The sequence below is a fragment of the Thermobia domestica genome, chromosome 8, assembly GCF_964235325.1.
Source record: "Thermobia domestica chromosome 8, izTheDome1.hap1.1, whole genome shotgun sequence".
NCBI classification, from domain to species: domain Eukaryota; kingdom Metazoa; phylum Arthropoda; class Insecta; order Zygentoma; family Lepismatidae; genus Thermobia; species Thermobia domestica.
Window position 1 is genome coordinate 126,673,260 of NC_137461.1, and position 27,853 is coordinate 126,701,112.

Below are 27,853 nucleotides of genomic sequence, written 5' to 3' on the forward strand. Positions count from 1 at the left end.
GCTGGAATTCGCCTCCAATATGTGCCACGGATTTGGACAAGTCCGATTTGATGAATACTCCAGAAGACAACGCTGAGACAGCCACGCCGTGCAGTGTTGTTTGCTTCGGAAAGGTTCCGTAGAAGGACGTTATTTCAATAGAGGTAAGAATCCGTTATTAGTACCGTACTAACTCAGAACATTGCCGATTGTTTATAGCAATGCACGCCTTATTCCGTGTCCGTCTAGGAACACTTTGTTTTGTAAGTGTAACTTCAATATTTGTGATTCCATGGTTACTAAATCAATACCAAGCATGGTGTAGCGAAATACGCCAGTTCTTGTGCAGGACTGACTGCAGAAGACAAAGGTGTTTTCGCTTGTTCCACATGTTCCATATAATATCGGTGTAGTTTTTCAAAGTCACAGTAGAGTGACACTCTTTGTTTATCTTCTTATGGAGTAAAACTTCTCAGTTTGGTACTTCATTTCAACTTTGAACATTACCGTTTTTACATTTTATCTTTTTATCTTCATCTTGCACTTTGGTTATTATTATTATTATTATTATTATTATTATTATTATTATTATTATTATTATTATTATTATTATTATTATTATTATTATTGCTTTAGCCACGTTCTTTAGTAATATTTAAATTCATATAATACAGACGATGTAAGCAGTTGCAAGATTTATTACAGGTTTCTAGTAGTATCCTAGACTTGGCGTAATTACCTGCACGTGTTGGCAAATACGCCAGTTTGTAACACTTGTTTCTTTTACCTTGGGTACAAAACAGAAGTGAGTGGTATCATTGATACATTTTTTTCTACACACGGAAAGCACATCGATGGTTGAGCGCCAAAAGGGCGTAACTGTCGAATTTTCATATTTTGAGTTAATGCTATGAGGACATGTATAATGGATTGAATTTTCTTGTGCCAAGACGCCTTAATGAAAATCTCTATTCTTGGAACGTTATTCGAAAATGATATAAAGGAATAACTGAGTTATTAGCATTTTGTTCTGTGCCAGAGAGGCACATATCACTTAAGCCTCTAAACTAATAAAATTGCAGTTACGCCTTTTTGGCGCTCAACCATCGACATGTGTTATTCTTCGTGTTTCTTGAACATTAAGGCCTTAAAAAATTAATCCTTAACATGGTGTATTTACCTGCACCTACCTTGGTTTACAAGTTACAGCTGCGTTTTCATATTTCTAAATACAATCCTACGCTATGTGCTAAGTTTATTAATTTATTTACAGTAGGTCTAATTGTATCAATAAATTATAACTGAACCTCCATGACGATCATAGTGCAAAGTTCGTTTGTTAAGATTGAGTGTTCCTCTGCAGGATGGCCATGCTAACAAAAATTTCGATTGTTGTTATTATTATTTACTAGCTGGTGTCGTTTCTTCGCATAGACAGAATGTGTTTCTGGAGCATCCTTGGAATTTCTGGAATTTTCTTCTCCCCTTGGGATATGTGTTTCAAGGAAAGTGTAATGATAAAAAGCATCGAGGATGTTACTTATTCATCTCAGTGATCACAAAAACGATGTGCTTGACACTAATATCGATTGTTTTCTATTATTTTTACATGTCACTACTTCCCACTCCCCTCTCGTAGGAGTGCTAAAGGTCTCTTACTCTCACAGTATTTTCTTTTCTTCAGATTGTTAGTCATATGAGTATAGCCTTAGGTTGAAAGCCCGTAAATTACATTGATGATCGTTCCTGATTATTTTTACATTTCAGCTACCTTCAATTCGACTCTAAGAGTCTTTCATGTGTCTTACTCTCCTGATTTGGGCTTAAATGAGGGGGCGCGGTGGCTCAGTGGTAGAACGTTCACTTCCGGTGCTTTGGGTCCCTGCTTCGATCCCAGCTCGCGCCGTGTGGACTTTGTGGTGGAAAAACACCGTGCTCGTGGGTTTTCTCGGGGTTCTCCCGTTTCCTCCCACTTTCTTCATTCCGCCATTTCATTTATTGCTCATCATCACCGTCTCTTTTAGCCTAACCGGCATAACCGTGGGACGTAAAACTTAAAGATTTCATTTCACTTTCATTTGGGCTTAAATGTCATCGGAAATGTCACCAATCAGCTTAGTGACTCCGAAAACTGTGAATTCGACACTAATATAGTCATTTTCGATTATTTTTACGTTACCCCCTTTCTACATATCTAGGAGTAGTAGAGGCCTTACATCCAAAGTGTGGAGTGTCACTATTCATCTCAGCGGCCCAAAAATTATAGATTCAATATTAATATCAGTCGTTTTCGATTATTTTTGCATGTCAACCCCTCCTTGCTTTGAATGCTACGAGTGTTTTATCCGCACAGTATTTGTTTCCAAATTGTAAGCCATATGTGTACCAAGTTTGGAAAACGTTCCACAGTTATGCTGAAATATAGATACGTATGTTCGTCTATTTTTATATATGAGGTAAAGTGCTGTCTTGTCGCTTTGAAAGCAAACATTTCCAAAGCATTAGGACCATTTGCGTTTAGTTTTAATGAGGACTTTATATAGCAAGTTTCATTTTCCTAGAGCAGTGGTGCTCAACCTAATTCCCATCACGACCCCCATTTTATCACATCCTCTTTCTAGAGACCTCCTTATGATTTCTAGTTTGTAATAAGCTTGAGTGGGATATTTAATATTCTTATTGCGGAGATCTCAGGATATGCATCTCTTTCTATAATAGTAGAACCCACAGCTTGTATAGAATTGATAGAGTAACAGTAATATATTCCCTACGATGAAAGTGCTGGTTAAAGGTGGATATTAAACCCTTCATTGAAGAGGCCATCAAAGTAGCTGATCTAACAAGGAAACCGATTCAAAGGTGACACGAAATTGTGAACGAGTTTATGCGCAAACGAAGTGCTTTTGTGTACAATTAAGCCCATTAGAGGGAAGAACCCTCGATCTCAATCGTTCCGGAGATATAGAGGAATAACTGGAAGGCTGGTGTTCCGATATTTTGCGAATGTTTTTATATGTAGCAAAAGTACAAGTAAAAGAGACTTCTAAAAATGAAGAATTTCTTCATCCACGAAACTGTAGTGATACGTAGCCTTAGACATGAGGGTTACAAAACCAAAGAGTCCATAAAAATTCTAGGAGAAGAATGTTTTGGAGGGGGGAAGGCGAAAATACCGGAGTTTTATTGTTGCCTGAAATAGACGTGTAAGATGTTTATGTGTAGGTTTCTTGGTACGCCGAATCAAATAAAAGCATCCTCAGGTCAAATAGGATGAAAATGTAAAATAAGGTGGCCATCCGAACTTTCCAAACATTTGCAATTTGCACAATTGTTAACCGATCGGAACTATATGATGTACAGTATAAGGCGTACAAGTTTTCGTTTTCTAAGTGGAAGATACTATTTTTGTTTATTAATTCATACTTTGCGTTTTAATATATGTCACACAACTACACACTGTCGTACTTACGTTTGCAACAATATGTGAATATGTTTCATATTATTTGATTTGCTTTTGTACAAAATATGACCTCGTACTTTTGGTCACATAATAACATCTCTGTTCCTTTGACAATATAATTCAATAGGTTCGCCGAACAACGTTGCAAGCGACAATTTCTGTTACATTGAGATTTTAACAGAACAACGGTACTGTAATAGAAGTTTCAATTCTATGTAACATTATTTGATATAAAAGCATAGTTTGAAACTAAAAAAGTAAATTTAAAGCTTGTACATAATCAACATATATATCTTTTTCGAATTCTGTAAACTTAGATTGTTGTCATTTGCAACGTTGTTCGGCGGAGCCATTCAATTAATACATTTTAATATCACCCTTTTTCATTTTCTACGACATGATATATTAGCAAGAAACATCAAATAATTTTGTTCTTCATGCCAATGGCGTTTGTTATTCCTCATAGCCCCATCTTTTTCCGGCCCCAGGTAAAAGCTACGCCACTCACCTCAACATTCATTACCACTTTTATTCGCTCTGGTGCATCTTTCGTAACGTTTCAATGCAATTTTCAAACATATTCACTCGTAACATAGTCGAAAATCCACAAAATATCAGAGCACGAGCTTTCCCCTTACTCCTCTATCTCCGGAACGATTGAGTTTGAGTGTTTTTCCCTCTAATGGGTTTAGTTGTACATAGAAGCACTTCGTTTGCGCATGGACTCAGCCACAATTTCGTGTCACACTTGAATCGGTTTCCTTGTAAGTCCACAATTTCTTGACCGACTAATAGAATTATCGTGTGATGACTCCTTGCAACTGGTTTTCTGTAACGAAGACTCGGGCAAGTTTTGGTTGAAGAAGAGAGAAGAATATCCTGATCTGGTATCTGCTGCTTTAAAAGTAATAATTCCATTTGCTACATCGTACCTGTGCGAAAATGTTTTTCTTTTCTTTTTTTATGATAAGAAAACAAAGACAAGAAATAGCTTATCAGTTGAAAATGACTTGATAATGTGTGTTACGAAGATTGAACCGGAAATTGCCACACTAATGAAATCACACCATGGTCTGGTATCTCATTAGTTTTCAGTTTTAATTGTATTTCAATATGCACATTTTGTTATATTTGTATTTTTCTGGTATTTCAATTTGCACTTCTCGTTAGTTTCATATCGTACCTCTTTCATTTAAATTGATTTTTAAACAACTCTGCATCTGTTGAAAATGTTTAGTAGATCTAAAAATAAAAATATGCCAATCAGAAGAAAACTCAAACGAATATTAAAAAAATATTTTCCGGCATTAGATTCTAATCACATTTATCTCTTCCGCTTACTTTCGCGACCCCCGTGAAACCCTCCCACGATCCCCTTATGGGTCGCGACTCCCCGGTTGAGAAACCCTGCTCTAGAACATGGAGTTCGTGAGATACTTAATTTTTCGCATAAATTATATACCCATGCTTTCAATCTTAGGATACTCATTTTAATCATATTGGCATGATAGGAGCACAATTCAAGGTAGGTGATAGTTACATCTCACCAAAAAATATTCATTTCAATTTGTTCAGTGCTTGGGGTCCCGGGTTCGATCCCAGCCCCCGCCAAGTGAACTTTGTGATGGACAAACACCGTGTACGTGGGTTTTCTCGCGGTTCTCCCGTTTCCTCCCACTTTCTTCATTCCACCATTTCATTCATTACTCATCATTACCGTTTCCTTTAGCCTAATCGGCATAATAGTGGGACGTAAAACTCAAAGATTTTATTTTCATTTTTTCAATTTGTTCAGTCGCTTTCCCGTGATTGGATCACCTAGAAGATTTGTTTCATTTTCGCCATATAGATACACTTATCCCTGTTTTTATGAAATAAAAGAGTGAAATAACTGTTTGATGTTGCTGAGTGTCCGTAAATTCCAAAAGTAAAGGGTCATTCTCTACCAGCCGTTGCAAAATTCTGCGTATAACGACGCAACGCAAAACTCATTATAATTTCTATGCGAGCTACGTCACACTAAATCTCAAATTTTGTATTACGTTGACGGAGACTGTTATGGAATGTGTCCGTAATTCTGCATTGGCTATATCAACAACAATTACATAAGGAAAGAAAGAAAAATACAGTACTGTACTTCGTCTAATCCAATAGTGTAAAATATTTATGCACTAAAGTCAAGTTTTACGTAGTTTAAAACCGCGTATAACTAGCTGATAATATACACTATCCAGCAGTGCCGATTTCTGTATTACTTTCAGGCAGCCCGTGTCACATATCCAAGCAAAACTATTAAGATTCTGGGGAGCCCAAGCAAATTTGGAGTGGTGGTGCTCGGTAGTAAATTCGACATTTTTAGATTAAATTAGGACTTTTAAATTAATGGGCTTCTCCAGGTTTTGTCTTTTGCTTCCAAAACCCATTAAATCAAGGTCTGTTAAATCGAGAAACAAGTATAGTTCGGTATCAATATTGGGCAGAAAGCTTCTCAGAAAATTGTAGATTTTAATTAAAATAAAAAAAAAAATGAAATTGTCTAAGTTCACATATACAACTAATCTACAATACAGATGTACCCGCACATACACAGAAAACTGTGTTATATAATTATACCAAGTGCATTACTTAATATTTGTATAGTAATTGGTAGTTGTATGTTATAATATGAAGGGAGTGAGAAAAATAGGAAAATTCTGTAAAAGATTTGGGCATTTCTTATACAACAGAGATGAAGGCAAATGCAGATGTATGGGAAGAACTTGCTGGGAGTGGAGTGAGTAGCGCATAGTTTAAAGCATAAAAAATGTTATATTTAGTGTGAATCCTACATAGATTATAATAGAGCATATATTTCAGGAGACAATTTCCACAGATGTGAGCCAAAAGGTTTTACGCTACAAATTGCCTAAAAATCTATCTTCTCTCTTTGGTTCTTGAGTCAGTCAGTCGCTTAGGTTATAGTCTGCTTCTCATATGCGGAAACTAACCCCATATCGTTGTGCTAATTGTATTCTTGGTTCTTTATTTTATGGGAGGGTTTAACTTGGTACATTGTTGATTGCCAACATGTCATGTTACCACTTTTTCATAATAAGGTATCGATAATGCATATACCACAACGATATGGGATCTCCACAAATGCTAGAATACCCACACCAGCGTTGTAAAGAATTACCATTTGTTCCTTATAAACATGTCTTTTCATGCAAAGAATTGACTTTTAATTGTAAATCTTTCAAAATGTGCGCCAAAACTGCAGTAGCATTCATAATATATTAATTCTTGTTCACATTGCTAAAACTAGCATATGTAAGGGATTGGACCCTACTTCATTACGCCCAATATGTAATGAGCTAATCCAAATCACCAGAAATACTAAAAACCTACAATTTATAATTTGGTATTGGTAGCTAAGTAAATTTAACTAAAATAGGGATTAAGTTCCAAAGTTGGGCGTCCGTCTCCAGCAAAATTTTTAAAATTTACAGGAAAGATATGGATAATTTGATCGTTTGTGTGCTTGATAATATATAAGAGTCTCGAAAAGTCTGTTTATTTGTTACATATAAGCGGTTATAAACATGGGACTATATGCCGAGCGGAGGGAACTACTTGGCGCAAGGTAACCGAACAGTTGCATTGTGGGAAAGAAACGAGCATTTATGTTAACATGGCGAATGTACAAGGGCAATGAACTAACAGTTTTAACATTTGTGAAGCAATACGTTGATAACGAGCACAATCTTTTAAAAGTTTGTGAAGAGCACGGATTAATGAACCTAATAACAAATTGCAGAAGGTGTGGAAAGGAGATAACAGCGAGAAAACGTGGCGAAAGCGGACACCCAACTTCGGAATAAATGCCACGATGTAGAACCTCCGTACATATATCATCATACTATTACTACTACTACTACTACTATTACTACTACTGCTGCTGCTGCTGCTAATACTACTACTACTACTACTACTACTACTACTACTGCTACTACTACTACTTATACTTACCTTGAGAACAGAATCTAACCAACCCCTGCGGGGCTTCTAATTCGTTCCTACTACTACTACTACTGTTACTACTACCACCATCACTACTACTACTGCTGCTGCTACTACTACTACTACTGGTACTATTACTACTACTGCTACTACTACTTACTACTTATACTTATGTCAAGAACTTCACCCAACTAACCCGCTCCTACTACTATTAATACTGCTACTACTACTACCACTGCTACTACTACTACTACTACTTATACTTATGTCGAGAACTTCACCCAACTAACCCGCTCCTACTATTATTACTGCTGCTGCTACTACTACTACCACTGCTACTACTACTACTACTACTGCTACTACTACTACTATTGCTACTACTTATATCGAGAACAGAATCCAACCAACCCCTGTGAGGCTTCTAACCCGTTTGTACTACTACTACTACTACTACTACTACTTATGTCGAGAACAGAACCCAACCAAACCCTGCGGGGCTTCTAACCCGTTCCTACCAAGGGCGCCCATCAAGGGGGGCAAGGAGGGCGCTTGCCCCCTAGAAAAAATCGTACTTCAGAATATCGAAAACCCAATAGAATTTTTACATTAGTTACAGCAAAATTTGAAACTATATTTGAAACGTCGCTTATACTTGCCCCCCCCCCTTGGAAACTACAACATGGGTGCCCTTGGTTCCTACTACTACTACTTATACTAAAACAACCTTACCCTGCACTAAGCATTACAATGCTTAACTTACCTCACGTTGTACGTGGGTATAGTCTACCGACCTCCACAAGGCTATACTTTCTGATTTCGCACCCGTCACAAACTGAAATACGCGTAAGAATCCCGCGTGCAATTTTCGATCTCAATATACCACGCCTACTCGTCACACCAAATAGTTCTCGAATGTTCTTTCTTACTTAATACACTTTGGGTTAATACACTGATAAGCTCGATCAGTAGCCACATATACATACGATAAGGCCACTCCAAGCACTGAATGCAATTACTCTTTAAAAATCATTTTAATGAAATAAGGATCTCATACTTCACAACAAGTACTACCATTTAATATTTAAAGATTCAACGAAAAGTAATCAATGCATTATAATTTTCTGCATGAAACAACAAACTAGTTACCAGTTTAAGTGTCCCACCACACTCCAGAAATACAAGTTGCACTACATGCGCGCGCACACACTCACTCACTACAATGTAAGCAATCAACATGGTTTCATGCCGTCAAATTTTATTACGCAAAACCTTTTGTAATTTTTAAATTAAATTTAAAGCTACTTACAGATAACCTGCAATTTTCATTACCAGCCATATTAAATCGACAACATACCTACATAAAAATAAAGCAGAAAGTGCACTTCTACCTACTCGGGAAGTATTTCACCAGCGTCGTAATATATAACCGAACAAATTTTTGCAGGCCAGAGAATTAAATACAAAGTAATACAGCTCATTTTAGGTTTACAAGTGTAGTGTAAAATCATTACAAGTCCTTGATGGATAAAATGAATAAGTGTATATGAAAGAAGACTATTTGATGCTATTTTCCAATAGCCTATATTTTTGCACAGTGTAAAAACCTGTATTTTATGTTTGCAAGTGGAGTGTTACTAGTATCAAACCATGACAAGTGCTATTGAAACTCCTTTCATTGCCGAACTCTCTTTTCCCTGCTTTCGCTCACGCGCATACCCAAATCGCTGACGTGCCTGCTCCCTTCGGATAACGCGTGGACTCACCAGTTCTTCCTGCCTTGACTCGGTTTGATAGCATTCGTGCTTCTTATTGGCTACCTATCACAAGTTATTTTGTGTTGTTTGCATTGTATTTTATGCCACACATCCGGAAGCCCTATTTATACGTAAATCGTAAAATAATTGTAAATTTTCAATAATTACTTCTGATCTCCCTCTTAAATTTTATTTATGCCAAGTGAGATATTTTTATGTCGCCCAGCTGAAACCTTTTAGAGGACAATAGGAAGGAAATTAGTGAAAAAATTATAATTTTTCAACAATTCTTTTTAAGAGCCGCCACTGACTTTCATTGTCTTCTATGCTGTAGTTTCGCAGCACATAATTCCAAAAGATATCTTCGTAAGAATCTAGATTAATAGCAATTTCCGTCAGTTTTACTATACGGATAAAAATTAGTAGTAGTAGTAGGAACGAATTAGAAACTCCGCAGGTGTTGGTTGGGCTCTGTTCTCGACATAAATTAGACTTGCCCAAATTTTTCTGTACATTTTACAATTTATATACAATCATATAGTAGAACTGCACCGCAATTTCTACTAAGAATGCATGAAATACTGCTGGATAGTGGCAACTTTCAAGTGAAATGACAGGTGGAAATTTAAAACTCATTGTTTCAAGCTGAGGAAAAAAATGACAACCCACATTTTTTTCATTTCTATATTTTAAAACAACTTTAACTTTAGACAATTTTTGATTTTGATATTATCTTTATTCTATCTACAACTGATTGAAGCATTATTTTCATAATTATTGTCTGGCGTATGTTTGGGCCTATCAAATTTACTACTAACATATCTGCATTAGGTGTACAGTGGGCCACAGAAATTCTTGATGTATAAAGTCCGCGAGATAGGCAACCCAACTCGCCTTCTCCAAGATTAATTACGCCTGGTAGAGTAGCTAGAACAGCAGCATGAAGTTGCCCCCAACTGTTAAAAAACAAATCGTAAAGTGTGTTTTTGTGCAGGACTGAGGAGAATCGCTGGCTGACGAAATCACGAAATCACAAGTCTTTGGATACTTGTACTCACAGTAAACAGTACAATACCAGAAAAAAATATACGATCACCAGAGGCACCGATGCGTAGATAAGTCAGGAGACTTAAATAATCTTATAATTAACTCAAACGAGGGATTATAAACAAGTTAATTTATTTCAAATGACTATACATATATGCGTATCAAATAATATACGGATAGATTATGCGGTTTGTGTAGTACGATATTTTTTTAAGTAAACACAAAGCCTTGCGCTAAGTTTTAAAACAATTAACAATAGTCCTACCGTCAAATCAATTAAAATATGGCTCAATCATTTATTGGGGAGAGCCCAGCCTGCAATGAAAAGTTTGGGGGTCTTACAGGGCATGAGCTCCTTGGTTTCAGCTCCACTGATTGATACCTAATACTACTTCGAAAGAAGAACTTGTCTGATATCATTATCCGTTAAATGACTTTTGAAAATGCTAAATATTGGTACGCAGTAATTTATTTGTAAATATTAAAAATGCAAAATTCGATAACACTCAAACGAGTTGGAGAACTTATCCGTACTAAGCGTATTTCCCCTTAGGTTGCAAATATAACTGAAGGTTCCTGATTTGTATAATATTCGTGAAAATTTACACATTGAGACAAGGAGAAAAGACAAGAATATAGTGTCAATAAACAACAATATAAAAATGCACGAAATTAAGGGATAATATAAAATATAAAACCATTAACAGAATTAACTCTGTAATTCGTTTTCTCCATTCATTTTTCTTCCTTTATTTTCAGGATTACATCATCACTGAATTTCACCACTGGAAATTATCTTCGTTTAGCACAATCCAACTGGAGCTCAGCCTTTTTAAAAAGACTAAAGGGATCGAGCGGGAATCAAACCCGGGCCAGGAAATTGGCAAATCACAACGCTAACCATTCACCTAAAGCGTTACTTACCCTGTCTTGCTTAAATAAAGAATGTTTTCTATTCCCTCAAAACAGTAGCTTGTTTATAGTCAAATAGATTGCCAAAACACAGGAATATGGAGCATGTCGAGTCCTTACATTCGCTGGCTACGGGAAAGTAAATGGAAATGTTCAATATTACGGGAATAATAAAAACAAGTGGAATTATGCCTTTGCAAATACTTTTATACTAACATAGAGAATGAAAGTAATCAATATTTGAGCTTATTGGGTTGACAATGTTACAAAGTGTTATGTTTTCAAATAGCAATAGACGTCCACACTTTTAGTCTATGATTGCTGACATCAAAACATTTCTAAATATGGGGCACTGTCTTCTGAAGTTTATGTGTGGCATAAATGAAAGGTGCGTCAAAATCATCATCATCATCACCCGGCGGGAGTTCACGTGGTTCGGTTTTTACGTTAATCAATACGTCCAGGTCTAATATAGTCTTGCTGTTGAAAGGGTCGTTAAACTCCAAACCAACTCAACTCATTAAGAACATAGTTCTGAGTTAAATATCAACATGAAACCATACGTCCAAAATGAAAATTCTTCATGCTCCGTATATATATATATATATATATATATATATATATATATATATATATATATATATATAGAGAGAGAGAGAGAGAGAGAGAGAGAGAGAGAGAGAGAGAGAGAGGAGCAGGGCCGCGGTGGCTTAATGTTAGAGCGTTCACCTCTGGTGCATTGGGTCTTTGGTTCGATCCCCGCTTGCACAAAATCAGATTTTGGTGGAGAAACCGTGTGTGAGTGGGTTTCATCAGGATTCCCCTGTTTCCTCCCACTTTCTTCGTTCCACTATTTTCATTCATCCCTTATCATCACCGTCTCCTTCACCTAGCTGACATATGCATAGAACGTCTAACAAATATGTTATTTCATTTCATTGAAAAAATTAGTATAATTCATAATCTGCATCTTTATAAAGTAACTTGAACAAACATATAGTTGTATAATGCTTAAAATTGGATTAAATCACAATTTCAGTAATCTGCAATATCTTAGGTTTCTCATTTATTTACATCAAATGTTTAATTATTTTATACTTTATAGCAAGAAACATGAAATTAAATCTTTAGTTTTACGTCCTACGGTTATGCCGGTTAGTCTAAAGAAGATGGTGATGATGAGAAGTAAATGAAATGGTGGAATGAAGAAAGTGTGAGGAAACGGGAGAACCCCGAGAAAACCCACGAGCACGGTGTTTGCCCACCACAAAGTCGATATTAGCTGCTATGTAAGACAGTTATCTATGCCTTTGGTGTAGGAGGCCCTGGTTCGATTCCAAGGGAGCTCATGTTTGGATTCCATGTTAACCAGTAGATCCCGTCGCATATAGCCTTGCTGCTGAAAAGGACACTAAACTCAAATTCAACTTAACTAAACAATTATCTATACATTGAATTTAATTAGGAATTCGGTATTGTTATCATAAGAGCAAGTTTATGAAAATAAAATGTATAATAATGGTTGTATATAAAATAGAGTTTGCGTAATGTTGTAATGCCCAACTAGGGTTGCAATAGTAGACAGTTCAAACTATCAATGTCATCAATCTAATTATTTCACTTCAATGTTCATGTTCCAAAGTTGTGCCCGAAATGCATTGATATACCAGCAAAAGCAAGCAAATAGTCGCCGCTCAGACGGTGAAGTAATGGACTACTAACGAAATCATGGACCCCGTGTACAAATATCGCTGCGGTCATAATTGTTCATAGTCGGGATTCAATTGCTACGAAGCATATTTTTACTTTGCTGAAGCATTTAAATCTCTTCTATTTCTAGCAGTAGGTTCTATTTCTATCAGTATGTGCAGTTGGTTACTCCAACAGCTCAAAAAAGTATTTTTTAATTTGCTAACAGCCAAAGTCCACGCCTTATTTCGATACATGTTGTTTGACTTAAAGTTAGCACTGCAAAACTGTGTTCAGTATTCTGTTCCACGTTCCTTCAGGCAATTTTTGCACGTTAACACACAATATTGTACTGATCTTGTAAATGCCTCTTGGCATAAGACAAAATCAAAATGTTAACATACTGTTCTGTGAGTATTAGCTCAGCACAGGTTTCGATTTATGTTTACTTGATATGTTTCTGCTCTCTTTAGAAACAACAGCTATTTGTCTGATAAAGAAATTAATTCGTAACATTATTTTTTTAACGTTCATCTACTAAAGCTAAACAATCATCTGTTTTACAGAAGAAAAAACACTATGTAAAGTTTTACTTTCCTGTTTAAAATTTGATCCTTTTCCAGTGCTATATGCTAATAAGTGCTCTATTTGTAGAGTGGAAGAGGAATTTACGTAATTACTGCTTTCCCAGGGTGGAGAGAGTAAATCTACCTCTGTAGAAACCTAACAATTCTCATAAGCATTATCAGTTAGGCAATATTCCTTCTATAATACTGCAACTATAGTTTCCATTTCAAGTAATAGCTAATAATAATAATAATAATAATAATAATAATAATAATAATAATAATAATAATAATAATAATAATAATAATAATATATTCTAGTATCAGACTTGAAGAGATTTCTATACGATACATGTATTCATGAAAATAGACGCTACTTGTTACGTACTCAGGTGGTCTTCCATTCCCGGCGGGAGCTCATGTGGTTCGGATTCCACGTTAATCAGTAGGTTGTCTCATATAGCCTCGCTGTTGAAAGGGACGTTAAACTCTACAATGAAATGAAATCTTTGAGTTTTACGTCCCACGGATATGTCAGCTAGGCTAAAAGAGATGGTGATAATGAGAAATAAATGAAAAGGTAGAATGAAAAAAACTGGGAGAACTCCGAGAAAACCCACGCACATGGTGTTTGCAAACCACAAAGTTCACTTGGGGCGACTTGAGATCGAATGCGCCAGAAGTGAACGCTCTACCACTGAGCCACTGCGGCCTGGTTTAAACTCTACATGTCTAACATGTAATACTTCCCAAGTGTAACACTCCGATTTTGATAGAATTCAGCAGGTAGATACTACACATAAACGAATACGTGTTTTTTATTTTCTGCGGTAAAACGGTTTTAGGGGAAAAAACTCATTGCCCCTAAAACCGTTTTTTGCAGAAAATAAAAAACACATATTCGTTTATTTTATGTGTAGTATCTACCTGGCAAATTTTATCAAAATCGGAGTGTTACACTTGGGAAGTGCTACTTGTCAGACAAAACTAGTCACCTGTTGTATTTTCTCCGCTCCTACTTCTATATTTGACACCGATCCCTTTGTTCCAATCACCATGGATTTTGTCTTTCTAACATTTATTTTCATCCTATATTCTTCACAAACTCTTCTCAAGTTTTTAACATCTTATTGACTTTCTTTTTATATTCAACAACAACAGCCATATCATCCCCAAACCGTATACACCTAATCATTTTACCTCCTAACGAAATATCTGCATTATTAGACTCCTCTTCGCTATCTCTTCTAGATATATATTAAACAATGTCGGTGAAAGATATCATCCCTGTTGAATTCTCCTTCCAATTGCATTATTTGTCTACTGTGCATTCACCAGTGAATTTCCATGACAAATCATGAATAATTCTTATACTTTATACAATATTTATGGACGAATATGTAATAGAACCTATATCAATAACATACATCATTCCTCAAAGAAACAAATACGGTGAACATAAATATACGATCAATTGACATATTACGTCAGGGTGAAATAGGCTTAAACTTCAGACACAACAAAATACATTTCATTTGCTCTCCCTGCTGACCTAGTGACTAGCACGTGTGCCTTTGGTGTACGGCGTCCCGGGTTCGATTCCCGCTCGGAGAATTTTAACTGTCTTTAATGTTTTTGTGTTTGTGTCCCTGTCGTTCATGGTTGTTGGAAATAACTGTAAAATGTGTATACCGAGTAGAAAATAGAGACAAGTTACTGAGATAAGTTCGATGAATCAGGTAACTTAAAGAAAAGAAAAAAAAAATGGTCTAAATCGCTTGCGCGTAGATCACTCTTACAGGTTAGTTCAAGTCCTCAAAGTAAGATTTGTCTTTTACCTGTTCTCGAAGTTCCTCTTTGTGTTTCTATTAGATTCGATTAAATAGAACTTCGAATAGAGACGTCGTGGAATTCGTTTATTGGCTAAGTCAGAAATTCTGATAAAGATAACAACTATGATTTTGTTATTAATAATAAAATTATTATTATTATTATTATTATTATTATTATTATTATTATTATTATTATTATTATTATTATTATTATTATTATCAGTTAAAGTACGAAGTTTAAAATGAGACGATGGAGCATTTACATAAACTAAATGATAATTTATTTGATAATATTCACTAATCCACCATACATTTGCGAGAGTTTCCTTTCGGAAATGAAGTGTGTACAACATTGAATAGTAAAAATATTGCAATAAAATAAATTATTAAAAATATTGAGTAAGTAATTGGAGTTAAACATGCCTTTCCAGTAAGAATTCTATATAGAGTGGATTTGCTTTAAAGTGCAATCCACACGAATATTCGAGTTTTAATACGACTAGAAATCGATAACTTACACAATAATATTTACTTCATTATTTCTATAATTCTTTATTCTTGTACGTATTATAATTCAATTTAAGTTACGATTTTGCCATTTCAAAATGTGGAACGAGAAATGAATATAATATTCTATTTGTTAAGAAAACCTTTGAAACAGTGATGATTTCAGGGGGTGACCTGAGGGAGAATTTGAGACACTGTCGACATAAAAAAATTTCCCCCTCGAAGCCATATCTTCGATCATGCTCAAAGTGAACTAATAGCTGTTTTAGCTGTTTTCCGTCCTTCATATATTGACAATCCCCCAGGAAGAATCTGCTGAAATCACCAATTCTTATAAATAATTTTTCATTACAAATCAAAGGATAATAATGAACTATTGAACATACTTAGTATTTTGTTTTCAGCTATGGATTTTAGATTTGTAATTCATATAATGTTCCGTTCTAATCGAATTTGAAAGAAAAGTATTTGCCAAAGACTTATTCAAAGAAATCTTTTTAGTCTCTGATGAAAATAGGAACACACTTTTTTTTTTTAAAAAAAAAAAAGACGAATTCTACTTACAGGGTTTGAACACATAAGCTTCTGATTGACAGATTATTCACTCAAACCGCTCGACCATTTCACATGCCTCCAGAGTGTCTCTTTTGACTTTTGTATAAAGTGGTTTTCTGCTCCACACTCGCTTTTGTTTATGTTATGTTGTATCCGCAAATATGCCACTGGTCGGTACAGTAGAAAAGGTCTGCGTCACTCACTAGGGAAACGGTTTAGCGAAAGATACGATGCATGTTTTTCAAATGTGTATGATGTAGCTAATAACACAAAGATTAAGAAAAGTGACAGAATTTAAGGTTTATTTAAAAGGCAAACTATATATATATATATATATATATATATATATATATATATATATATATATATATATATATATATGTATTTATGTGTGTGTGTGTGTGTGTGTGTGTGTGTGTGTTGCCACTTACACTGGTCAACAGTAAAAATGCTTCGGAGATAAAACTAACCAATTCTTACTAATTTTAGGGTGCTGATAACGAATATGAAATTAGTTTTCGAAGATTGGTTCGGGTTTCAAAGAAATACGTTATCACCCGATGTACTATGCTGATCAAATTAACCCTTTCACTGTGGAAGGCGACGGAAAAAAATTCCCTAACCTGCGAATGTCGATTATAGTCGACGTGTTAAAATTTGTCTGTATCTTGGTTTTGTCAATTGTAGTCGCCAAAGGTTTTCTGTGTGATTTCTATTGTTTATCGAAAACAATAGAACACAAAAAAAAAATGAACGGTACAACTTTGGCGACTACTCTCGACAAAGCCAAGATACGGACAAACAAATTTTAACACGTCGACTATCGTCGACATTCGCATGTTAAGGAAATTTTGTTTCTGTCGACAAAAGTCGACTTCCTCTGTGAAAGGGTTAAGGATTCGTGGCAACAGGAGCTGTATACTTATTTCAACAAACTCATTTTTTGACATTTAGTTTCATTGCTATCCTCAGGGACATACGCAGGGGTGGGTCTTGCGGGCCTTGACACACCGACTTGTTTGTAAATTTAGTCTAATTTTAGGTGCAGTTTTACAAATTTTAATATAATTTAGCTTCAAATTGTATTTGGATCCCCGAAAAGCTTAGGACCCCTCCCGAAATAAATTCCTGCGTAGTCTCTGGCTATCCATATTGCCCTCACTTCATCGCTAACAAAGAAATATCAACCACTTCACGGCTTCATTTGTATTGAAGAGTTTGCCAGAAAAAACATGTTGTGTAATGTTCTTTTGTAGTTACAATTTGCCATCTCGAACGTAGTTGTGGTGAGATATTGGGTGGGTGGGTGGCTGCTGCTATTATTATTATTATTATTATTATTATTATTATTATTATTATTATTATTATTATTATTATTTATCGTTCTATGACTATACTAAGCAGAAATATGTCGCGTAAATGTGTTTGCAGTGCAGAGCAATTTGTTGTGTTTTACGAAGTGAAGCGAAAAGTGGAATTCCGCTCCTATCATAAAGAAAACCTATCACTTGTACTTTGGCTGTAAAGTGAACACGATGTGGACAAGAAGTGAGCACCACATATATGTTGCAATACTTGTTCTACAAATTTGTGGGACTGGCTACACGGAAAAAGGCCATGCGTGCCATTTGCAGTTGCAATGATATGGAGAGAACCGATAGATCATACTTCAAACTGCTATTTTTGCATAGTTCTTGCAATTAAAGGTCTACCCAAAAAAGAAAAAAAGTGCACTGCTACTTATTCAAATATTCCTTGAAACGTTCGTCACTGTGCATACTCTGAAGAACTGAAAGTTCCACAACTTCCCATACCTTTCTCCACCCGATGAAGAGCAAAAGGCGAACAATGTCGACACACATTGTCAAATTCTGCTGCAGATTCGTCGTCTTAAACCGATCCTAACTTCACATAACCAAAATATCGTTATCTATTCACCATATGATACTCAACCTGAATTTAATTACCTGGGGTTGCCAAAAAAGGCGCAGAACTGCTGGCATCCAAACTTAAGAAGTGGGGAGCTTATTCTGAAGATCTAAAAGTGTTCGTGTTTTGAACACGTCAGAATCCCTAAACAGTATTTTCAGTGGAAAGTGACATATTACGTTGTAACAATGTAGGCCAAACTAGTCTTATGAGTAAACTTAACAGAGACGATAATCTCGATGAATGTTACTATAACCAAAGGTGATTACCCCTTATTCCACTTCTATTAAGCGGCGAAAATCTGTCTCCAAAAATGTGGGGGGGATGAAAGGGTAAGACCGTTCTCATATTTTTTTAAAGCGATGTTCAAAATATTTATGATGTTGAAAAACAGTACTGTGGAGGATCAGGGGAGCAGAATTGTCTTCAACATTGTGAGGCGGGCAGATTTGAGGCTTATTCTGGGGGATATCAGTTTCATCTCATTTTCCTTTGTGGCAATCGGACAAAATTCATCACATTTCTCCCCAAAAACACATTTCAAATCGGATTATTGGGAGCACAATCGCTGAGTTCCAAGATCGGAGGTGACATGTCCCCTTAAGACCCCGTGCCATTTGTGTCAGTGCTTGTAATACACACACTGTCAACAGATGTAGACACGAAGCATAAGAACATTTTTACACAACGACTGTGGTAACCATAATATAACTCGTGATATCAATATATTTATGAAATAGATTATATTTTGTTGGCAGTTACCATGAAATATTGAAAGATTTTAGAACTGATTTGAATATTTCTATTGTTTTAATTCATTATAAACATATGGAGAATTAACATTTTACTTGTAGCTAAAGTTGCTACTTTATTGGTTGAAGAAAAAAAAATTAATTGACACCAGCAAAAACCCGTAACCCTTGGAACGTGAGTAACAAATGCTTCTGACTCTGCCACGCCGTCACTTAATAAATTTGCGCAACGTACGACATATGCGGCGAGTCGAAAACTTTAAGACTCTTTTTCTGTGCTATCTTAGGTCATTGCGCACTTCCAGTTTGTAATATGCACACTTTAAATGTTCACAATCACCTTGCAAAAAATGGCCCCGATGTTAATTTACCAAAGTCTGCTTTTTCCTTGTAAGTGAAAAAAGAACTTCAGGCATTTTTGGATATTGATATTAGTAGTTGCAATAATAGCAAGATACGGAGATACTTTGAGTGAATCAGAAAAGAAAGCTGTCTGAGACAAGGGCGCCCATCAGGGGGGCAAGGTGGGGCGCTCGCCCCCCTAGAGGATAGCAAAATTTGAACCTATGTTTGAAATTTCGCGTATACTTGCCCCCCTTGGAAACCATAATAGGGCGTCCTTGGTCTGAGGCACTATATGTCTATTTTTGTTTTTTAATTTAAATTTGAAGTCTCTCGACTATGGTATTTTATCATGACAGAAATCAGTGTGTTTCGTCGTTATCGTAAACGTGTGCAATTTGCTTCATAAACGACTGGTTTTTTTTTACTCTTACTTAACAGAGATGTCTTAGAGAAGGGGCGTGAACATTCGTTTCGTAATTCAGGGGTCCCGGGTTCCATTCTCGCTGCGGTGAGTTGTTTTTATGAACTATAATATTCATACTTCTGATATGTAATAAAATGAAAAATGCTCAATTTCTTTCGGTCTTACAAGTTAGAGTGGAGACTGCTTTCTTCACAGGGGAAATACTAGCAAAATAACGTCACATGTCTGTCTACAACCTTCATTCGTACTGTGGTGGAAAACGTAACGTGTTTAGCAAACAATTAATGAATACGACCCCTAAGGGCCATGCATAGGGCCTAGTATGAGTCATAAATGTGTCTGAAATCGTATTGTATCCAAGCAATTATTCCGAACGTCTTCCATTATTAATCCTATTGCTAGAAATAATAATATTTTCGTTCGCCATTTCCAACACGTTCCATATATCCGTTCAACCAAAATTTGTAAACAGGAACTATTCTTTCTTATATTGGTATATATATATATATTGTCAAAATATCAATAGAACGCATATATAATCCAAAGTCTTTTAGCCAAAGAAAGCGTGTTACTATGTATCGTGGTGAAGACAAATCCTACTTAATTTCTGTTTAGGCATCCGAAGTTTCGATATTAACGTTGTCCAGGTGCTGACACCTTTTAATTTCCTTTCGGACACTAATCGCTCTTATCCTTTGTCTATCACTATCTCTTATCCTTTCTTTTCCTTTTCCTATCAACTTCAGTACGCTAATTTCCATTGCAATAGGACGTAATATTGAGTCTTAATTTTTCAGTAATAATAATAATAATAATAATAATAATAATAATAATAATAATAATAATAATAATAATAATAATAATAATAAAATATTATTATTAATAATAATAATGCAACAACTGGGCACGAAAACTGTACAAAGGGAGATTTTGTATTTTTTGTTCGCGTTCATTGTGATTCAGACAATGATGACTTTTGTTAACTTGTTGATTAGTCCTACCATAATCTCACTTCTCTATACTGTCCAAGCAATAAACAAAAGGTACATTTTCAGTAAAAGCAACGATTTATTATCTGTGTTTTAGCATGTGAAGTAGTTGGAACACTTGCCCCTGTATAGTTTTTGTAGGTTGGCCAACTTGCCCCGAATACGGGGCACATTTTCCAACGTCACATGATCACACTTAACCATTGGTACACACTTAACCATTGGTAGTGAAACTCAATATTCATTTTGTGAAAAAATACCTGTTCCACTTCGTTCATAAAGGTATAAGGAGGAAAATGATATCTTGTTTACCTCTAAATAGGTTTCAGATAAAATATCACACATGCAATTAAAAAAAAGTTGGCAAATGTGCCCCGATCTCCCCTATAATAGGAAACACTAGTTTCTCATATTTCTCCTCACTCTTTATCTTCATTTCAGGTAATAACCCATTAACATCTAGTGATAAGCAAGTACAGATTTGTGTTGCTTAACTCTGCTGCCAGATGTTCTAGCATTTGAGTTTTATTTATTTATTTATTTATTTTTTTGATTCGATTGTATTGTTAGTTGCTAAGTCTTTTTTGTTTGGAGTGGTCGGATTTGTCGCGTTGTATCTTTTTGTGGTAGTGTTTGTTGCGCATCTGGGTTTCAAGAAAGTGTTGAAAATACGTTTAGTTACATGCAGTGGACTGCAATATCCAGTGCATGTAAAAATAAACCCGACTTATTTTGTGATGCGTGTGGTGAAATTACATTTAAAACTCAAAAAGTAGCCTTACATCTTTAGTGAAAAAGGCTTATGAACTATACTTTGGCTGCAGGGTTGGAGACCAAGATAAGTCTTGGGCCCCACACATATGTTGCACTACGTGTTCAAAGAAATTTGAGAAGCTGGCTACAAGGAAAACGTATTTCTATGAAATTTGCTGTTCCTATGATTTGGCGCGAACAAATAGATCATGTAACTGACTGTTATTTTTGTTTGACTGATGTAAAGGGTTTTTCCTCTAAATCTAAACACAAGATTCAGTACCCTAATTTAAAGTCAGCCATCCGTCCAGTTCCCCACAGTGAAGATCTTCCAGTACCTAAACCTCCAGAACATTACATTATTGATTTAGAAGAAGATGCCTCAGACGTTCCATGCATGCAGCAGAGAAGATGTAGACTTTCAGCCTTCTACATCCAGTCAACGTTACCGCATTTGATCACACAAAAAGAAGTTAACGATCTTGTTCGAGACTTAAATCTTCCTAAAAGAAAAGCGGAATTATTGAGCTTCAGGCTTCAAGGTTGGACTCTCTTAGCTCAAGATGTTAAAAAAAAGTTTGTTTAGAAAACGACAAAGTAATTTTGAGGACTGTTTTGTTGAAAATGGAGGCATTGTTTATTGCAAAGATGTAGACGGCTTATTTCAGTCTATAGGACATGAACATAACCCTACCGAGTGGCGCTTGTTTTTTGACAGTTCGAAACTAAGTCTGAAGGCAGTGCTTCTCCGTATTGGAAATGTTCACCCATCTGTTCCTGTAGCATATGCGGCTCATATAAAGTAGACGTATAAAGTTATGAGTGCGATATTGGACTTCATTGAATATTTAAAAAAAAATAATCAAATGGCATGTGCGTGGGGTCTTGAAAGTTATTGGTATTCTCACAGGAATGCAACAAGGATACACCAAGTATTGTTGTTTTCTATGTGAGTGGGATAGCAGTGACAAAACAAACCACTACGTCCGTAAACACTGGCCTCAAAGACATGATTTCATTCCCGGCACCAAGAACGTATCTCGTACACCAATTGTGAACCCTCAAGATGTATTTTTGCTACCACTACATATCAAGCTTGGGTTGATGAAGATTTTTGTTAAAGCACTAGATACAGAAGGTATTGCTTTCACGCACCTTAAGGACAAATTCCCAAACTTTAGGAAAAAATTAAAGAAGGGGTATTTGTTGGTCCACAGATTAAAATAGTCATGCAGGATGAAGACTTTGAAACCAAGCTCTCTGGGATTAAGAAATCAGCTAGGCTGTCATTGAAATCGGTATATTCAGGTTTTCTTGGAAATGTAAAGGATGAAAATTATGAAGCTATTGTTAGTGACATGGTGCACAGATTTCAACTCATGGGATGCAACATGTCATTAAAATTACACTTTTTGCACTCACATCTTGACTTTTCCCCTCAAAACCTCGGCGCAGTAAGTATTGAACACGGAGAACGGTTTCATCAGTACATTGACACATTTGAAAATCATTACAGTGGAAAATGGACTGTAAGTATGCTTGCCGAGTATTGCTGGTCTATCGTCAGAGAGACTCCAGACAATGTTTACAAGCGTAAGCGACCAAGGAAAGTATTTTATAGGGTAAGTCAACAAAATTTACTATTAGTATAACATGTTTCCTAGGCTACATTGGAAAGCAAATATATATAAATATGTACATTTCGTATAATGTGTTTTGGTTCGCCCAACAAAAACGTAACATGATAAAACATTTTGGTTTTCACCAATGAATTCAGCACCTGTCATTTAGTTAAAATCACATAATTCCATGTGAAGGACAGAAAAAAGTTAAACTTTGTTGCACAGTGTAGTTGAAGTTGAATGTTAAACGTTCCCTCGAACACTCGACGTTTCCCTTTTAATGTTCTCAATATGAAACCAATTCACTACAAACTACATATCATGTTACTTTAGATTTGTCGTAGAATTGAGAACAAAAAGACTATGTGTACTTCATTAGAGAAATATGGCGCAAAATGGACTTTCAAAATATACTAAATTACTTTCCGAAAACTACATCGATACGACTTAGCAGCATTACCGCATTTAGGAGCTCGGCGCCTCTAGACACTTTTCCTGTCGGCGCCCCCAATAATTAGGTTTCACCACCCCTTCATCTCTAACTTAGCGGAACCATATCGGTATATTGAAGGATCGAGGAGACCACGCTGGCAGAGGAAGATAAGCATGCTGCACTGTACCATTACTTTGTAGATGCGGAGTGCTTCTAAGTTATTATAGATGAGAGTTTTTTTGTTTTTGTATTTATTACTGCATAGATTCAAAGTGCACGAAGTAGAAATTCTCTATTTGCTCTTAAAAATTAAAATATTATTAAATTTTTAAATTTTGCGCTGTAGGCACGGACCTAGTTTGGCCTAATGGGAAATACAGCACTGCATTAGCAGTACCTCGTTTTCTACGATTCTATCTTTTCATAATTGTTTCCAGGTCTGCTGAGAGATTCATAAATGATACATGTAGTTGTGTAATAGCAATGACGCCGAAATATTCTTATTCTATCTGCTACACCCTCTTGTTTTCCTTTAAAATGGCGAAAGAAAAGTGATGTTATGTCCAGAACGTTTTAAATTAAAACATTAAACTGGTACTATGTAATGACTAAAATATGAGTTATAAAACGAACATTTATGTGAACAGAATCAAGTTATTGTGATTCTGTAACGTCTATTCTACGTTTCTTGACGGAATTATGGATTCACCTCTTAATAAATACATAGCATTGTATGGACACATTCAAAACCAGCTACTAGCTTACACAAATCTGTAGAATGACAAAAATAGTACTTTTATTTAAAAATAATTGTCATTATTTTTTCTCTACTTTGCTTTGTATTATTATACTGTAGTACACACTTGCTTGTGATATTTTTTTTTAAATGTTTAATATTATTATTTCATATCCAAGTAAAAGAATAAAGTACGTAATAATATTAATTTTCCACTGTTAGCAAAAATAATATACCTAACCAAGGGCGCCGGGGGGCCCGGGTGTGGACCCCCCATTGTATTTATGAATATACAATATATATATATATATATATATATATATATATATATATATATATATATATATATATATATATATATATATATATATATATATATACCTTCAACATCTGAATGGATCCCCCCAAATTTACAGAGAAATCGGCGTCCTTGTACCTAACTTATAAATTGCTATGCAAATTTAAATTTATATAACAGTTTGCTACAACAGAAACAAAATCCAAGAAATTACACTTCTGTTGGCTTTTTTTTTTTTTTAAATTTTAGTGATATTATCACATGAACAGTAAGTAAGAATTGCTCTACATTATTGATTTTTCAAAATTCTAATAATAAATTTTTCCACAATTTTATTTCAGTTCGAGTCACTATTTTCTACATAGTTTTCTACGCCGTACTTGCCGGATTTTTCTACCTTTATATGTACTTACTGCTTGAGTATACAATGAATGAGCGTGAGCCGATGTATACATTGGATAGTTCTCTTATCAAGCCAGGTAATTTCTTTTAATAAGTTGATTTCTTTAAATTTGTTTTGTTGCAAGTGCTCTAACCATCCCCACTATTTAAGTATGCCACTACCACACAAACCCGACTAGTAGTTAGGATCCAACTCTACACACTTAGTGTCACTTACTAGGGAAGGTCGCGAGGTATTACTCTGACTTCATATTGATACTATGCTCAATCGACTCATTTTCATATATGAAACAATCACGCAAATGGAGAAATCCTCGATCGGAAGCGTGTTCGAATTACGAGCGTTCAAAGTTCAAAATTGAACAGATTTTCCAAAAAGATTTTAAGTAACTATTTTTTGATATATACTCTTTCTATTTGGTATTGGGGATTTTCTTGGCTGCCCAGCACAGTGGTGAAGTCAAAACATACGCATTTTGCAAGATAATGACATTTATTATGGAAGAGGTTAAGGATAATGGTGTTTTACAACTTGCAAATTGAATTCTGTTTGGCACACTGGGTCGATAGGCCGATAAAATGTATTTGCCCAACCTATTCGACTCTGTTGTCATTCAAATGGCACTTCCCTGTGTGGCCACCTTCAAACTAAACAATAACATTTGTCTCCGAAGCACTTTTCCCCAGTACTAACGTGAACGATACTCCAAAACCAGCTGGCCTCTTTGAAAGAATGTGTTTCAATCTCTCAACGCTAGCAATTTCCTTTATAATTTGTCAACAGATTTTAATGGCAATTGTTGGAAAATAGCAACCAAACTTCAGGAAATTTTTTACGATAATCGGCGATAAATGTGGCCGAAAAAGAAAAAAATCAGCTAGCGACAATGTATGCAAACATTGATTTTCTCCAGAATAAAAGCCACCTTCTTCACACTTTTCAGCGCACATTCCCGTTAATCATCATCTTTTTTAATTTCTCGGCCTATTTTGTCGCTGTATATCTGCAAATATTTCCTGGAGTTTAATCAATATTTTCCGATAATCGACATTTTAATTCGCTGAAAACTAAAAACATGGCAAGCGATGATGTATTGAAACACCGTCTTCCGCAATGTATAAGCATACGAGGTCCGACAATAAAGTAATGAGAATGTTTTCTTCAGCTGATGCTGGCAACCCTGCAAACTGAAACCGCCTCCAGCGTGTGACCTTGCACCTGCTCCATTAGCACAGTAAGTGGCACTCACGAAATATTATTCGTTATAGAGTTAGATGTTGAAGAGTGCGGTTGTGTGTTGGACCCCCTTCACAACAATGGAAGCATGTAATATTAAGCAGCTCTGCGCAATCTCCTCTACGCAAGTTCCTCAAGTGAAACTTAGTGAGACTGCCGCGGTAACGTATCGGAAGCTTCAGTAGGCCTTTGGAAATGAATTGTTATCAACGGCATAGGTGTATCGTTGGCACAAAATGTTGGCGGAAGGCAGAACAAAAATCGAAGAACACCACAGTGGGCAACCCACAACAACACGAACGGAAGAGAACACAGACAAAGTGAGGGAACTTGTGCGAGCAGATAGACGATTAACCGTTAAAATGATTGCGAATGAACTGAACATGAATCAAGAAACAGTGCGTCTGATATTAACTGAAAATTTGGGAATGCGAAAAATGTGTGCCAATCAGGTTCCGAAAAATCTCACACAGCAACAAAAAGATGACCGGAGGACTGTGGCGGCTGATTTGTTGGACCAAGTGGAATCTAGCTCGTTTTTACTGAACAGAATTATCACTGGTGATGAAAGTTGGTGTCTTCAATATGACGCAGAAACGAAACGTCAAAGTGTGCAATGGTTTTCGGAAGATTCGCCACGATCAAAGAAAGCTCGCATGTCGAAGTTCAAAGTGAAATGCATGCTTGTGTGCTTTTTTGACTCCAGGGAAATTGTCCATAAAGAGTGGGTACCCCCAGGGCAGACAGTAAACCAACATTTCTACATAGAAATTCTAGAAAGACTTCGAAAACGAGTCCGTCGTGTTCGTCCAGCGATTGCTGACACCTGATCCTCTATCACGATAATGCACCAGTCAATACTGCATTGTCTGTTCGGCAGTATTTGGCATCAAAATCCATTACAGTGCTGAAAGCAGTTCTTAAAGGATGCCATTTTGAAGCAGAAACAGATATTCAAACAGCTGTAACACGGGCTTTGGCAGGCATCCCAAAAGATGACTTCCAGAGATGCTGCCAACGATGGAAACGCCGATGGAGTAAGTGTGTGCATGCACAAGGGGAGTACTTTGAAGGTGATCACATTGTGGCTGGTTAAAATGTAAATAAAGTTGTTTTTTTAGACAATTCTCATTACTGTATTGTCAGCCCTCGTAGCCTGACAGGGTTCGGAGTACAGCTCAGGATAGTTCCACAGCTGTTCGCTCTGGTGCAGCGCGATTATTTTGAAGCGCCCATTACGCGTGATTGACTACAAATGAAATGTAGGTAGTGTAAATTGATATTCGTATTCACTGTCAGTGCCAGCCTGTGGTGGATAATTTATTTGGATTAACTTCATTTTAACAATAAACTGATTTTTATTTTGCACATATATTGTGCGTCCCAGTTCAACATTTTAGCTGATTTAGGCAAAACGACACATTGGTGACAGAACCTTTTAAGAAAATATTGATTTCATTCCTAGCTACAGAAGGGAAAGAATATCACTATATAGATTATCACAAGATTAATTATGAATACCACGACATTCTTCATTGAATTTCACACGCCTGGCAAAGCGTTTCGGAGACAAATGTCATTATTTAGTTTGAAGATGGCAACACAGGAAAGTGATATTTGAATGATAATACAG

General features: G+C 35.9%; 1 protein-coding gene across 3 annotated transcripts in view; it reads left to right on the forward strand.

Annotated features, from left to right (window-relative positions):
• Positions 1-5,990: 5,990 nt before the first annotated feature.
• Positions 5,991-27,853, forward strand: part of LOC145693198 (sodium/potassium-transporting ATPase subunit beta-1-like) — a 219,264-nt gene continuing 197,401 nt past the window's right edge. For all 3 annotated transcript variants that reach the window (XM_081768978.1, XM_081768980.1, XM_081768979.1), the window contains exons 1-2: positions 5,991-6,212; positions 24,923-25,060. In XM_081768978.1, coding sequence (XP_081625104.1) covers positions 6,104-6,212; positions 24,923-25,060 — 247 coding nt within the window. In that variant the 5' untranslated portion in view covers positions 5,991-6,103. The remainder of the gene's footprint in view (positions 6,213-24,922; positions 25,061-27,853) is intronic.